At 38.4% G+C, this 16,619-nt stretch overlaps 1 protein-coding gene across 4 annotated transcripts in view; it reads right to left on the bottom strand.

Annotated features, from left to right (window-relative positions):
• The window catches only part of COL12A1 (collagen type XII alpha 1 chain), a 248,292-nt gene that overhangs the window by 150,530 nt on the left and 81,143 nt on the right, over nt 1-16,619 (bottom strand). For 3 of the 4 annotated variants that reach the window (XM_063916822.1, XM_063916821.1, XM_063916823.1), the window contains exons 14-16: nt 11,993-12,262; nt 4,458-4,724; nt 1,362-1,554 (exon numbers count right to left, since the gene is read on the bottom strand). The exons of the other annotated variant lie outside the window; for it this stretch is intronic. In XM_063916822.1, the coding sequence (XP_063772892.1) occupies nt 1,362-1,554; nt 4,458-4,724; nt 11,993-12,262 (730 nt within the window). The remainder of the gene's footprint in view (nt 1-1,361; nt 1,555-4,457; nt 4,725-11,992; nt 12,263-16,619) is intronic. 4 annotated transcript variants of the gene reach the window in all.

Below are 16,619 nucleotides of genomic sequence, written 5' to 3' on the forward strand. Positions count from 1 at the left end.
AGAGCTTATAGTAAAGCAGATGGCCAGGCTGTTAGTTTTTGCGCTGGAGCTATATGGTGATGACGGTTCCGACAACAGCAGTGTGGAGGAGAGGAGCCAGGAGGAAAGGGGAGGGAGGCGGAGGGCAAGGGACCACGCCTCTCCTGTGGCCGGACCACCTCCTTCGGCAGTCGCAGGCAACAGCTTACTGTAATGAGTCACTGCAGTCAATGCCAGCTGAGGGCCCCTTCATTGTCGTGGACCCCAGTGCCACGCACCAGCTGCACTGGTGGAAGTTCCGCCACTGGTATGTAGTCTTTTATAGCACCATAGGGATTTGGTTTTTGAGTTAATTCCTCCATTTCTACACAGGACTTAAAATACTTGCTGTGTCTCATATGCTAGGTTAGAGACAATGTAGATAGAAATGATTCCTCTATTGATAGCTCCATACTGTTACTGGGCCATAGAAAATATGAAAGATCTATAAAAGCTGGATATATTGTATTTGGGATTCTGAGATATAAAGTTAAGAATAGTTTGTCTGCTGCAAGTTTCAGAATTTGGCATCTTTGGAGGCCCCATTTTTCAAAGCACGTCATAAATAACTACTCTCCTGTGATCCACCACTGTAAAAATAGCATAATTGTGGCACTGTATAATCCTCACTTCTTCATTCAGCATTAGTAAAGCACTGACAATACCTCAAAGTGGTGTGCTGATACTATTTTGCACTTAACACAGTATCCTGCATTTGGTTGCACAGTCACACTAACCATAGGCCATTCCAAATGAGGTCAATCACATTATAAAAGGACCCCCAACAATCCATTTCATAACAGCTATAATACAAAGTATTGATTACACTAAAAGAGTTTGGCCAAAGCTCTTGAATTGTAATTTGTCCAATAAGGGTTTCATTTCTAAAAGCTTCACGTGAAATATGAGATGAACAAAATGCATGGCACAAAGAAAAAAAAAAGTAACTTGCGCAAAAAGTAACTGAGAAAACAATAATTTTGTTATAGGAGATGGCCTATGTCAGGTTATTTCTCTCTCTCTCTCTCTCTCTCTCTCTCTCTCTCTCTCTCTTGCACACTTTCTCTCTGGCAAGTGACAGCTTACAAAAGTCACCACTTTGTAAGTAAGGCCCTAAATATAGCAATATGGATATCAGTTGGAATGGGCAGAGAGTAGAACCCAATAAAGTATAAGTGTGCCATCTGAACTGAATAGGAAAGTATAATAGCAGTATAATATCAGAGAGCCACTTGGGTAAATGCAAGCTGCTAGGCAATGGTTTTGTAATCGGTAAGACAATAGATGTTATAAGTTCTCAAAGGTATAAATAAAAATTATTTCAAAAGTAGGATTGTTCCTACCTGAGTTCTTCCAAGACTACAGTATTATCATATGGGCCAACTATCATTTCTCCTAGTTGCCTATCATTTCCTACTGGATGAAAGGTGATTTTATATCCCATCACTTCTCCTGGAGCAGGTTCCCAGGTTACTCGGAAGGTGGACCTGGTTGGGTCAGAAGTTTTCAGATTTCTCGGTGACTTGAATGGAGAGGCTATGTAAAACAGTAAAGAATATATAAGCACTTACCCAAATATGACACAAACACATCTCTCACATATTGTGACATTACAACCAATTTACAGTCTTAGCATCAGGTAATACTGAGCCTCCGATGTTACTACATAACAGAAAGGGATTTCAGCAATGAGTGTAATAACTAAAGACAGGATGTAGGTGGAGGTAACAATTATATGGGTAGGATAGGATCACGGGGTACTTTGACCTAATGGGCCCTGGCCCTCAGTTATATGGCATTAGATGCATTTGCTGAACAATACACAAGTTGTGCAGCGTTTTATTAATAGGAACTTATAGCATATTTATGGTAACTCAGAGAAAGCTTAAAACATTTTCCATTGTAGAATTTGCAATTTATGTTATACAGGGTATAATAATATTTCCTGGCAATCAGTCCAATGGCGACTAAACTATATGAGATTTTATATAGCATTGTATACAATTACGCTCTATAAATACACCAATTCCATTGTGAAACACACCACAGCAGACATCACTGTTTCCAGTAACACATTTTATTGCCTAAGGGAGTTAACCATTAAACAGAGTCTCAAACAATCTTTAGCAAGGACTGTTGAGCAATGCATATTCTGTAGACTACAGCCATTAACACATGGTTCTCTGGACCCCAATTTACTTGTTGTACTAGGAGTAATCACGTCATCACAGTTTTCTTTATGTAATTAGTAGATTATAAAGAGGATCTTCCTAATAAATTGATAAAAGGTTGGAAAATCAATTTGAGATTATATAATGCATTTTTTCTTGGCCAATGATCTAAGCTCAAGTTGGTATAAAGAAATGGAAGCATAAAAATGCAGTGGAATGCATACAATGCACATACAATATTACCATTTTATAAGTCATTAGTTAGACCAGAGATTTCCATACGCGGTCCTCAAGGCACCCCAACGGTCCAGGTTTTAAATGTGTCCATGCTTGGCCACAGGTAACTTAATTAGCACCTCAGTCAGTTTGATTTAACATCTGTGGTGAGCCATGGATATATCTAAATCCTGGACTGTTGGGGTGCCTTGAGGATTGCGTTTGGGAACCTCTGAGTTAGACCATGGCCCAAATGTAATAGCCTACAATATTTGCAGTCACTACATTGATTCTGGTGAGATAGCCGCTAGATTTAGAGCAACAATTCGTTTTGAAGCAAAACCAACATGATTACTGACCCTAAGACATACATTTGCCCAAATGAAGCCAAAACTTTCATGCAGGTGTCGTGTGCATATAATGACATTACAGAGAAGCAACAAAGAAATTTCTTCCACTTTGTAAAGAACAAATATTTATTACTTAGACATCAACCTATTCATAAAAAAAAAAAAATCCTTTATAATAAAATAGAGATGTGTGGTTTGCTTTTCCTGAAATATTAACACACCAGAACTTAGAGGTTCTGATTTCAATCGAGTCAGGGGCATAACTCCCAGAGGCAATGGAGTCACCTGCTTCCGGGCTACAAACCCTGCACCTGTATGGTTCACAGTGGGATCCAAGTGTGACTATTGCACTTCCAATGGAGCACTCAGATTTGTTTTCCTTTTTTAAGGGGGGTGGCACCAAAGTCCAACTTGCCTCTGGGTGCCTGGGATGAACTTGCGCCCTTGAATCGAGTCCCAGTTCGGAATCACTTTGGGGTTCCAAGTGGAACAGAGACCTGCCTCAAGAATTTTGTCAATTTGGATCTCGGATTTAAAAACTGAACTTGGGTTTTATATTGAATATAAACAGGTATAAATGACATGATTGTAGCTATTTATATTTGTTTTTATAAAAATTTTTTATCAATGTTGGTCAATTTGTATTAATTTTTAAGGAATCTAAAACCGGACCAAAAACCAAATCCGAACCAAAACACTTGACGGTGGTTTTGCCAAAACCAAAACATGATGATGAATTAGAACCAAAATAAAAAACATGGGGGTCTGCCTACATCCCTATAATAAAATGGTATTAACATCAAATAACCCTAAATTGCTATGATTAATTAGTTACTTTCTTGCGATGTTACCACTAGGGGAACTTAGATGGTCACCTAGAGCAACAAGGTTTAGTTGGCATCATAATGCATTGGATGTGTAACATATAAGTATTCATTTAGTATTTTTCATTTCCCTGCCACGCCACCATGCGGAGCGCTGAAGGAATGGAGAACAGCTGGCGTCTGCTTCTCACCTGTAATGCTGTCGGCTGTTGCTCCTCAATGTTAGTGATGGGTTGTGGCACTGGGGTTATAATGTCACATCCTAGTATCACACCCACAGAATGATGAGCATAAGATGCTGGCTACATCGACTACCTGATGAGATTAGAAGCAGCAGTGTTTCTGCTTCTGAGTAAGGGAAGAACCCTGCATCCCAGATTGGGGGGGATGTTGACTAGAGCACATCAATTACTTTTGTCAGTTCTGAGTGCAGAATAAATATTAAGCTAATGATGTCACAGCTCACAGCCATACTTCCACTCCTCATACAAGGCTAGAAGCGGGGGGGTGGGATAGTGTTTGATGATGCACCTAGGGAACAGAGGGCACCTGTGAAGGCTGTCTACTGTATCTACTATGAAACTTATTCAGAAGAGTGTGGGAACATCTGACCTTATTTCAGTAAACTTAAATGTTGTTCCACTAACAGTAGGAAAAGTAATTCTTAAAGTAAACTTAAGGAGCCATTGGGTATGGAAACTTGCATTGTTTCTCATTATTCTTCTCTGTGAGAAGCATCATTATGAGCAGCAGGAGGTTGGCCACAAGGTCACAGCTAACAAAACAAGGCATATTATATAGAACTCGGCCTAAAACAATGTAATTATCTTTCAGAAAAAATGAGGATATTTCATAGCTTTTCTTTTTGAACACTGTACCTGTTGTTCCTTCTCCTTGCCTGGCTTTTCCATCCCCTGACTTGTAAACTGGAACAACTGTAATGTCATATGTGGTTTGAGGTTGAAGTCTTTTTAGTACTGTGGAGGTGACGGTAGGTGGCAATTTAGCAACCAGTTGTCTTCCACCAGCTCGCGGTCGGTATATAGCACGGTAATTGACCACATTTCCTGGAGCTGGTTGCCATGTGACTTTCATTGTACTTTCAGTCTCATCACTGACCTTAAGTGTCTTGGCATTTGGTGATACTGTTTGCAACAAAAAAAGAAATATTTTGGTACATAATATAATACATTTGCAGCTTCAATTGGTGTTTGGCATGTTTGCTTACTTGCATATTTGTAATAATAAAATAATGTACACTGGATAAAGCATTAAAACAAAACTGAACATCTCATTGCTTAATTCAAGGACTTGTAACCTGTGGATTCCCATCCCCAAAAATATGTTCTTATTCCTGGTATTAAAGGCAGATTCCCACAGTTTTTTTTTTTAGTATAAAATGTTATGCATTACCAGACAATTAGTATTAATGTTATTTTATTTCTATTCTATATTATGTTATATTGTTTTCAAACTGTGCCCTATCGCTAAACATAACCCTACATATCTTATTGAAAAGTAAACATTAAAGGAAAACATAAAATGATGATTTTGAAATACACAGAAAATAACAAATGTATGTGAATGTGCGTTGATAAAATAATAATTTAAACTCTTTCATTTTTACTGTAAATATGAATATTTCTTGTTAGATTCATACTTCTTTGTTTTTCTTAGGCAAGGCCACACAATGCAATTTGCTATGTGATGAGGTGTTTGGAGGAATGGGTGCAACTGAAGTATTCAAACTGCTCATCTCACATAGCTATGCACACCTCATTCTGGGGCAGATGTATTAAGCCTAGAGAAGTGATAAAGCAGTGATAAGTACAAGGCGATAACGCAACAGCCAATCAGCTCTAATATGTAAATTGAAAGTTAGACGCTGATTGGCTGGTCCGTTATCACCTTCCACTTATCACTGCTTATCACTTCTCCACGCTTAATACATCTGTCCCAATGTTTCTAGCAACAGTAGTTTGGGATGAAACACACTAACTAAATAACAAGTAACTCATTTCTAATCAAAATTGTATCAGTTGCATATGAACCAAAATAAAAAGGAGAGAAAATGTGATTGATCCAATTATTTAAAATAAATATCATTCTTATGTAGTGTTAACGAGAGCCATTGACCTTATTACCTTGATATATACAAATATAGACAATATAGTGTTTCTGTTTACTGAACAGTAAATTAACCCAGATCCAAAACAAACTGCATGTAAACTCATCAGAATCTTCTGTTGTCAGACCTATTTATTTGTATTGTAGTACTGCAGCTTTAAAAACATGTCATTAATTGCAGTTGGTACTGTATATCTGGCACTGCATTAAGAATTTAGTTGTACAGGACAATATGCATGACATTTACCCCTTGGACAGTCAATATTTATTTTCTAATAAACATTTACAATCTACCCGCAAAGTGTGATGTTTTCATGTACTGCCATCTTTATTTACATTCTTTTATCGGGTTTTTGTTTGTCCCATTATTGTTAATGCACCTTTGCCTCATATATTTATTATTGTCATTGATTTATTATAATCAGGTCTCTCTGTGTCATGGAATTGTGTTGTCAGTGTATTTGGTGCACTTTTCCTAGGCCCCAGGAGGAATCATTCTAGTCCTCCACAATGTATGGCCAGTTTTCACGAAGGTCCCACTTGCAGAACTTAGGGGTCTATTTACTAAGCCTTGGATGGAGATAAAGTACCAGCCAATCAGCTCCTAACTGTCATTTTTCAAACACAACCTGTGACATGGCAGTTAGGAGCTGATTGGTTGGTACTTTATCTCCGTCCACTTTATCTCCATCCAAAGCTTAGTAAATAGACCCCTGAGTCATTGTCTAGCCTGCAATATTCTTAATTGCATCAGGGGTCATGAACAAAACATAAGGTAAGAGCGGTTCAGAGACTTTGTAAATACTGCAGCTGGTCTCATACAGCTGTGTAACAATCTTGTGGCATCCTGTGGTGTAAACATTAGAGAAATCAGAGCAGTTACAATCTAGTAGCAGTTTTAAGAACATCTGTATTACTACATTGCCACAATAAGATGTAATTCTGTGTGCAATAATGTTAAATAGGCTGGTAGGGTGGAGACCAACAAAGATGGAAAGTATTCACTGCATAGATATTGTTTCCTCGTTGTACATAAATAAGAGAAAACATACAGAGGGGGTAAAAATACACCAAAATAGCTTAAAATATAAACTTGATATGATATATATATATAGTTATTGAAATAAAAGTGTCCCCAATATCCAGGACTGGTGCACGATTTCACAGCACCCTAGGCAAAACTTCAGCCACAAATCCCCCCCCCCCCCCCCACCCCTTCCTAAACACCACTATCCACTTCTCAGTCCCTCTGGTGAAAGTGTGGAGGCACCATCTGATAAGTACCACAGCTGCATTAAATACAACAAGCAGGTCTCTATCAGAAACATTCTTAATTTTGAAATAGGCTGACTCAGTAGTGCCCCCCAAATGTTGGTGCCCTAGGCAGCTGCCTAAAGCTGCTTAATGGTAGAGCCAGCCCTGCCAATATCCCCTTGCTATCATATGTTATTGAATATCTAATGAAAGTCAAGTTAAGGATAATCCATGTGGTACAAAGTCCAAGTATATATAGACGTATACATTGCTGTAATGTGACTTTTAATTCTTGTAAACAGACAATACAGCTTGCATCACATACCATAAAGATCAATGAGCTTAACTATTGGACCAGATGGATTTGCCCACCTGGGTATGACTGAGCAAACAATGTTACACTAGCTTTTCTTATGCATTTGATAATTCATATTATCTACTGGAAAAATGTATTTAGAAGGAGATGTTAGCCTACTATCAGAAATAATCTCTGTGTTTATATTTACCATGTCGCTCAGTATCTGATCATTGGTGTAGTACATACATCATCCAGAGAGCACTTTATTATATGCACTGTATCTGAGCATATCAATTATTCTTTCTGATAATACTATTAGGGAAGTATTTACTAATTATCAGGTTTCACACCTGATAATTAAAATTTCTTATTGCCGCTCTTCGTAATATTTTTTTTAACTTTCGCCCAAATGTATTAAAAGAGCACACGTAGGGATATGGGCTCCCTGCAGTGTGAAAAGAAGGGAAAAAGCAATGATTTCCCTTCTATTTCTGGGTTCGGGCAGTTCTGCGTATGTCAGTAGATCACAAATGTGTCAGGGCAGGTTCTGGGGGATCCCTTTCCTAGAAATTTATGTGACTAGTAGGACATAAGCTACTATAGGGTAATGCCACCTGCAGATGATTTACTGTTATCCTACTAGGGCCAAGCTATGGGTGCTGTGGCAGATGTCGGAAATGGAGAGATATAGGAAATCTGCTGCAGTTCCTCCTTCAAACATTCAGGCTTTCTTAATATTACCGTAATTATTATTTGATAAATAGGCCCCTTAATCTTATATGTAAGTCTCTTAGAACTTTCAGCAGAATAAGTCTTCTGCACCAGGAAACAAATGCAGAATGAGGAAGACTGAAGACAGCATCCACATGTTTCCCACATGATTTTAAAAATGGGGAAAAAAATGCTTGGGAATCATTCAACAGATGTTTCCTAGAAAATTTCCTGAAATTCTTGAGATTTTATGTAAAAAAAATTAAGCCTATCTATATATAAGTGTATAGGCGTAACGCACTCATGTTTCAACGTGATGGCTAAGGTGATGCAATTTCAACAGCTGCAGTGATCCTGCCATTAAACTGCGACCATATGAAAAATGTTAATCCTAAAGTATTTCTCATGGTATAGACTAAGTATGGGCGATGATCTGAGAGAACTGTAGTTCTTTAAATACAACATTTTCTTCTTTCTGCATTGGACATACAAGTTTGTAATACAACTATAAACTGGCCAAATAATTGTTGTAAAAATAAGCCTATCTACATATATTTTAGGAGGAGTAGCTCCTGCAGGTACTAGGCTGGTGTAAAGTAATGGAACAATGATAAAAATGATGACAATTAGCAACACATCCAGCTGATACATAATTCATTACCACTGACTGCAGCTATAACGTATCAAATCGTGGCTGTCTAATCACATTACTTATCTGTCATTTACATTTGGACATTCTCAGGGAAGTAATTTCCCATTTAATTTTTAAATGATAAACAACAGATGTTGGGGTGTTTGTATTTCATTATATTTTATAAGAAAAATAAAAAATTACTATGACTATTCAGACTGTCAAGATGGTTCAGTGCTGTAATGTTTGACACAGGTATGCACATTTTGTATGAATGACCTGGCCATGATGCTTTGGAGATGGACGTATAAGTAAATATGTGAGATATATGACATACAGTACATATCTGTACACTTTTTTGCTGCATAATCTTTGCTTACATTCAAAAGATGAAATGTGTCTAGATGAGAGGCCCTTTATGGCATCTAGGATTAGTAGATATCAGCTGTGCAGAAGTACCATACAAGGTTATTTGGTAGGTTCATGTATGGTAAATGAGAGATGAGGGATATAAAACTCTGTTGACGGTTAAAGTGTTAATGAAACACTCCTATTACCAAAAACACAGCACATTTAAAACTATGCTGCCTAGTACATATCCACTGGGAAAGGTGGAGACCAGGACGTAAACATTAGTTAGAGTATATAAAGCAAAGGGAGAGTTTATATAGTCATCCACATTACAATGAGGTTTTGAAAGCATACAGCACATTCAGTGACCAACTCATGAACTGTACAGAAGTAATGGGAGAAGTAAGACAGCTCAACATCTAAAACAGAATATTACAAATAAATATATTTTTTGAGGTTTAGTTCAAATGCTAAATATAACATATCTATTGGACTAAATCGTTTTAAGAAGCTGATAAATTCAGCAATTTAAACACTGTGTGGTCTATTTACTAAGCCTTGGAAAGAGAAAAAGTGGACGGAGATAAAGTGGACGGAGATAGAGTACCAGCCAACCAGCTCCTAACTGTCGTTTTTCAAATACAGCCTGTGACATGACAGTTAGGGTCTGATTGGTTGGTACTTTATCTCCGTCAACTTTATCTCCATCCGAGGCTAAGTAAATAGACTCCTAAAGACTTGGTATGTCTATTCTGCAATGTGGCAATATGCTGATTTTATCTGCTGTGGAAATACCATTTATTTATCTAAAAAAAAAATCTGTGGTACATATCAGTCAAATATAATATTTAAGTTCCCGATAAAAATCATGCCATGCTATGTTAATCCATGGAATGCATATTCAATAAAAGGCAAGCATACAATCACTTTTTCCATCAGGCACACAAAATAATACACTATGAAATCATTTTATCTTCCATATGATAATGTCATTATTTGATGAATGTGCTAGCTGTTACTTCTTTCTCTGTAATCTTGAACAGGCTGGAGCAGCAAAATACCTTGCAGCAAATCACAAGAGATATGGACCAGTGCTCCTTATATGACTAATCAAACCAACCATAGTCAGTTGAGTTTGTATTGATGTACAGTAGGTGTACTTGTACTGGAAACAAATGCACATTTCAATGCCTACTTTAAGAACATCAATCAAATAAACAATTAAACAAATAGGCTACGTATTGCTTTTGTTAATATCTGCTCGATAAAACGTCTTGGCAAATATATTTCCCAAGATGGTTATTTCTTGTCCAAAATGATAGTGAAGTCCAGTCAGTGATGCCATGAGAACAGGCAGGGCTAGTACAAATTATACAGGCTGGGCTACTCACCTCCTCCACCCCACAGGGCATAACATGAAGCCCTACTTCCTAGAGGAAGTGTGTGCTATGAAGTGTACATTACAGCACTGATGTGTGCCACATACACCCCAGACTTTCCCACATGGCCCCCAGACCTCTCATGCCATGAGACCTCCCACATGCCCCTTGCATCTCCCGCAAACTTTGCCACATATAATTAATCTTTATGGTATAGCACCATCACATTTAATCGCCTTCTACATGCATCAATCCTTAACAACTGACACACACACACAAGATATATATATATATATATATATATATATACACACACACACACACACACGCACAGACATAAGATTGAAAGAAAAAATAAGAGCAAAATATTTTTTACAAAATAATTGAATAAAATCTGTAAAAATTAAAAATGGCTTTATTTAAAATAATTGTGCTTACCTGCCATCCGTAGGTGTGACATTGAACATGGTTGTGTGTCCGTTCATCTGCACCACTTCTGATTGGCAGCCACTTGCCATGTGGAGAGGGCACAGAGGTGGAAGGTGGCAGAGAGACAGCCAGGAAAGGTGGCAAAGGGACACCTGGGAAAGGTGGGCAGAGGGACAGCTGAAGAAGGTGGCAGAGGGTTAGCCAGAGAAGGAGGCAAAGGGACAGCTAGGGAAGGTGGGCATAGAAACAGCAGGAGAAGGTGGCAGAGGGACAGCCAGGAAGTGGGGCAAAGGGGTAGCCAAGTATGGCAAGCAGAGGGATAGCTGGACAAGGGGGCAGAGGGACAGCTGGTGACACTGCTTGGTAAGGGGGCCCAGAGACCCTGCTGAGGAACTTCTAAAATTCCTAATTTACTGTGTGCTGCAGCTAAGGCTACTCACATCATACTCACATTGCCTCCTATTCCTTATGGGTTTAGCAGTGCACAATCAAGGACCAATCAATGAAGCAAACCGAGAAAAGGAACGGGGAAATTGTGACATATGGGGAGGTAGCAAGTACAACTGGTCAAGAGGCTCCTCAGAGAGATGAGATCCAACCCCTTCAACCACTTCCTGCTATGTCACTGATGACAGGGGGCCATTTCTGCTGGCATTGATGGCAGTGGGTCTTCTGCTAGCGGTGCTTCTGGTACTGATGATAGGAGACACTGCTGCTGCCTTTGCTAATTATCCCAGCTATTACCTACTTCTTATTTATAGGCAGACATCTACCTGTTAATAAGCAGTTTGCATGTTGGATCATCAGCATTGGCAGCAGTGGGCTGCCCTGTCACTTCGGGCCCCATATAACAGTATTGCTAATACCCCTCTGTTGGCATCCCTGAGTTCAGTAAACACATGTTTCTAATTCATTTAGATTACACTAACAGTTTTTGTTTTCCAGGTAACCTTTGGATTTATAAAATGTGACAGTTGGTGATACACAGTGCACCTTTGGGTGACCTGGAAATGTGAACTGTTAAGGATCCTTGAGAACCGAATTTGGGAACCACCGACTTAAGGAATGGTGTACATTATGTAAGTGCCTGCCATGGAGCACCATAATACTGTAAGTACCGGAATATAAACCTGTGAAAGTATTCTTGTTAGCTGAGAATCTGAATAAATTATCTTTTAGTCTGAACCATGAGAAAAAGGTAAGGGCACACATGTATAAAATATACTTTGTTACCTTCTGTGGTAGCTTCTCCTTCTAGAGGGGCTCCTTCTCCACTTTTATAGTTAGCAAACACTGAGATTTTATACTTTGTCTCTGGTGCAAGTTCCTCCAGCACTGTATTTGTTACATCTCCAGGAACATTCTTTTCTCCAGATTCATCATCAAATAGTGACTTCCATGCAATTCTATAGCCACGAACCATTCCTGGCGCTGAGGTCCATGACGCACCAATTGTGGTGTCTGTAATGTCTTTAGTCACTAAATTACGAGGTGACCCACGTTCTGTGAAATACAAATATTATTTTTAACAAATGCTATTTTTGGTTATAGTAACAAATGCCATATGCTATATTTGGCTATTAATACGTTTTCATAATGTCCAATTTCCTAAGTTGCCCTACTTCTACATTTTACATGCATTATGAGCCTCTGGTGTAGCGTGTTGTAGACATTTAAGTCATGTAGTTGTTTAATGTCCATGTGGATGTTCAATTTGAAATAATGCTATAAATACTTAACTACAAGTCAGAGCTTCAAGCAGCCTGAACAACACCCGTAAACAGGTATTTGAACATTTAACTTTAACAAGAGCAACTTCTTTGCACTCTAAGCCTGAACAACTTTACATTTAGCTCAAACAAACCATGTACCACAAACTGATTTCTTCATTGCACTCCATGGTATCTTCATAAAAGCAATTACATTCTTTAATTTCTCTGCAGCTCACCCCACTGTACACATTGCCACCTTAATTATCCACTCCCCTCTCTTGTTCTGCTCACTGGTGACATTTAACTAAATCTGGGAACCAACCACTTGCCCTCACTCACATTCACCTGATTCACAGCACTATAGAAATCCAGCCACCCTCATAAACATCACATGTCTCCCATCACCCTCCAAATCACAATAATGTGCCTTATGGAATGCATGCTTTGTTTGTAACAAATAAACATTCATCCATGACCTCTTCATATCTAACGGAAACATGGTCCACGCAATCAGAAATGGCCTCCCCTGCAGCATTGTCACATGGTGGTCTCCATTTCGCACACACCTCAAGGCCTGGTAACAGTTAAGAATGTGTGGTTGGATTATTACTTTCCCAATCCGTCACATACACAGTTCTACCACAGGTTCCATCACCCACATTTATATAATTTGAAGTACATTCTATCAGGATTTATACTCCTTTCTCTCTGCATGTTGTAGCTATCTATCACCCACCTGGGCAACCCAAACAATTTCTGGAATATATTTCTGCCTGGCTCCCTCATTTCCTATCCTTTGACATCTCCACCATCATCATACGTGATTTCAATATTGCCATTGATAGTCCGAAATCTGCCTCTCATGCCTCCAAACTACTCTCTCAAACCTCCTCTCATGGCCTCTACCAATGGACTGACTTCTCTACTCATCACTAGGGCCACTGCCTTGATCTAGTATTCACCAGACTATGCTCAGTTTATGAATTAATTAATACTCCTTTCCCTCTCTCCGATCACAACCTTATCACCTGCATGCTCTCCTCTATTACTTCAAACTCAGTGTCACTGAAGTCCTCCAATCCTCTTCAAACCCAAAGAAATATTAACGCAATCACTGTAATTTTTAAAATATTTCCACCTCACCACAACAACTTCTCTCAACTATTTCTGCATTCACTTCTCCTGAGATGGCTATAGCACACTTGAACCAGACTCTAGAAATAGCCCTTGATGAAGTGGCTCCAGCTACCCATCACACTCCACGGAGGCCTAGATGTCATCCGTGGCACTCTAAATTAACAAAACACCTACAAAAACTCTCACACAAAGTTGAATGTCAGTGGCATAATCTCGTATCCCAAGCAACTTCCTCACATATAAGACATTCTGCCACATTTATCATAATGCCCTGGACGCTGCCAAACAAACATATTTCCAAACTCTCATCTCTGCTTAAGCCTCTAACCCCAAATTACTTTTTAATACATTTAAATAACTTCTTATGCCTCCCTCACCCAAACTACCAGCCACTATCAAGGCGCAAGATCTTGCTTCCTACTTCAAGGACAAGATTAATAAGATCCGAGTTGAAATGGTATGCTCTTCCTCAGTCAGTGACCTGCTTAATTCCTTCCATGAACACTCTGGCACTTTCTCTTCATTTGATCCCACAAATGAAGATAAAGTATCTACACTCTTCTCATCCTGCTACTATATTACCTCTCCTCTTGCTCCTACACCCTCACAAATAAGTAAATCTCTGTCTGCTGTGCTCATCCCAACCTTAACTAACATTTGCAATCTCACTCTCTCTAATGGTATCTTTTCTTTACTGCTCAAATATGCATTGATTACTTCCATTCTGAAAAAAAATAAATTCTGACCCTAATTCTCCAAACTACCATTCCATCTCTCAGCTACCTTGCCTCTCCAAGCTACTTGAGCGACTTGCCTACATTCACCTCACACACTTTCTTAACTCACACAATTTATTGGATCCACTTCAGTCAGGCTTTCGTTCCCAGCACTCCACAGAGAATGCACTGACTAAAGTAATGAATGAAGTCTAAAAGAAATTACTCACATATTCTTCTAGATCTGTCTGCTGCTTTTGACACTGTTGACCGCTTTCTTTTCATACAAACACTACAATCCCTAGGTCTTCAAAACACAGCCCTTTCTTGGTTCCTTTCTGACCTATCTAATCGCTCATTCAGTGTCCGCTTCTCTGATTCCACCACTCACATAACCTTCCTAAGCTTTCCTGTCCAATTATAGCCATACTGTACACTCCACTCATATCCTCACATATTTTCTCTTTCTTCACTTTCCCTTCCTCCTGCACCCGGTTTATCATTGCTGTGTGGCCATATCACACAGCCCACCAAGAACCTTTGCAATCTGGTGGACAACTATGCAATAGATAGCGCCTATCCTTGTGTATCAATGCCTATTTCCCTATAGATTGTAATCTTGAGAGCAGGGTCTTCCTACTTTTATGACTGTCTGTTATTACCCAATTTTGTATTGTTGTTTCCAATAGTAAAGTGCGACGGAATTTGCTGCGCTATAAAGGAAACTGTTCATACATAATAAATAAGAGTAGTAAAATCTGAACACAAAATAGACAACAAGATAAATTGTTCTGTCTACTTAATTCATTATTGAAAATAAAAATAGTGACATTAACAGAAAGAAAGTGCCCAGGTATTAATCCCTGAAAATTACAGACTACTGGAAACTATGGTCAGTTTTACATCACTTGGTGGTTTCCAAGTTATGTGCATGTTTAGAGGAAGGAAATGAAACATATAAAGTATTACCTCATTTTATTTGTTTATAGCTTATTTCAATATACTTAAACTACACTCCAAAGACAGACCACTACCTTCTGTAAAACACTTTTAAAACTCAAACAAATCCTCCAATGTGGCTGAATTAAAGCAATTCTGCAGAGAGTGGGACAAAATTCCTCCACAGCTATGTGAAAGTCTGGTTCCACTTATCGGAAGCATTTGGTTACAGTTGTTAAAGGTGGTACAACCAGTTACATTTAGGTGAGGAGCAATTAATTTTTCACGTGTGATATACTGTAGGTGTTGGAAAACTTTTGTTCTTTAACGAACAAAATAATCCTTTAAAAATTGTATTTTGTGCTTACTCAGGCTGAATTTGTCTTATATTTCATTCTGTTTGCAGATCTGAAACGATTGTGTGACAAATATACAAAAACAAGAAATCAGGAAAGAAGCAAAATAATTTTCATGCTACTGGAACTATGTATGTCATATCTTCGTATCATCCTTTTACGTAGTCTTTACTGAAACATACAAAACCAATTTTGGCCATCATTTCCAAATATAAAATGTATCTGCCACATAAAATATTTCTCCTACTATATGGTGGCCTCTTGTAATTTCACTTGCTAGTGGACATGGTATACTGTATGTAGCTGAGTTAAAAGTAACTGACATCTTGGGGGAGATTCAAATGTTTGAAAAGTCAGTTGGGAGTCTGTTTTTTTTCCATCTAATAGACAGGAAAAACAGACACCCAACCGACTTTTCTAACATTTGAATTCCACCCCTTATGTTTTGTTGAAATTAAGGAGCCTGCACACTGCGCGCGTCAAGTATCAAGCATCTGGTTGTTCCTTTATTGCTCCTCTCCTTGATGTCACATCGAGATCATACATACATCAGTTTCTTTTTAAGTCACTAAGCTATACAATAGTTAAAACACAACCCAAATTCATCCAGTAATTTTTGTGTGATGCCCGAACAAACAGACAGACACAAATACCCTACAAAAAAATTGTCTCCATAGTTCATAAACAGTTCCTAGAAGTCTATTTCTCTAAAATAATTGCTATGTACAGACACATCCCTTACAGCTTTATTATATGGACTTCCAATAGTAGATAAAAGAAGGCTCTTGTGTGGGCGCACTCTTGAGAAAAAAAGTTGATAATGTATGAAAATATAGAGAATGCTTAAGACATAACTTTTATTAATATTTTTAATACAAATTGCCCTTCCCAAAGATCTATGAAAACAATAAAGATTAGAAAAAATTTTAAGAATGTTCTGGTCTCTTTATTACAAAGAATATTTGGAAAGGTTGTAGACATTGGATTGTCATACCCCCAT

The sequence above is a fragment of the Pseudophryne corroboree genome, chromosome 4, assembly GCF_028390025.1.
Source record: "Pseudophryne corroboree isolate aPseCor3 chromosome 4, aPseCor3.hap2, whole genome shotgun sequence".
Classification (NCBI taxonomy): domain Eukaryota; kingdom Metazoa; phylum Chordata; class Amphibia; order Anura; family Myobatrachidae; genus Pseudophryne; species Pseudophryne corroboree.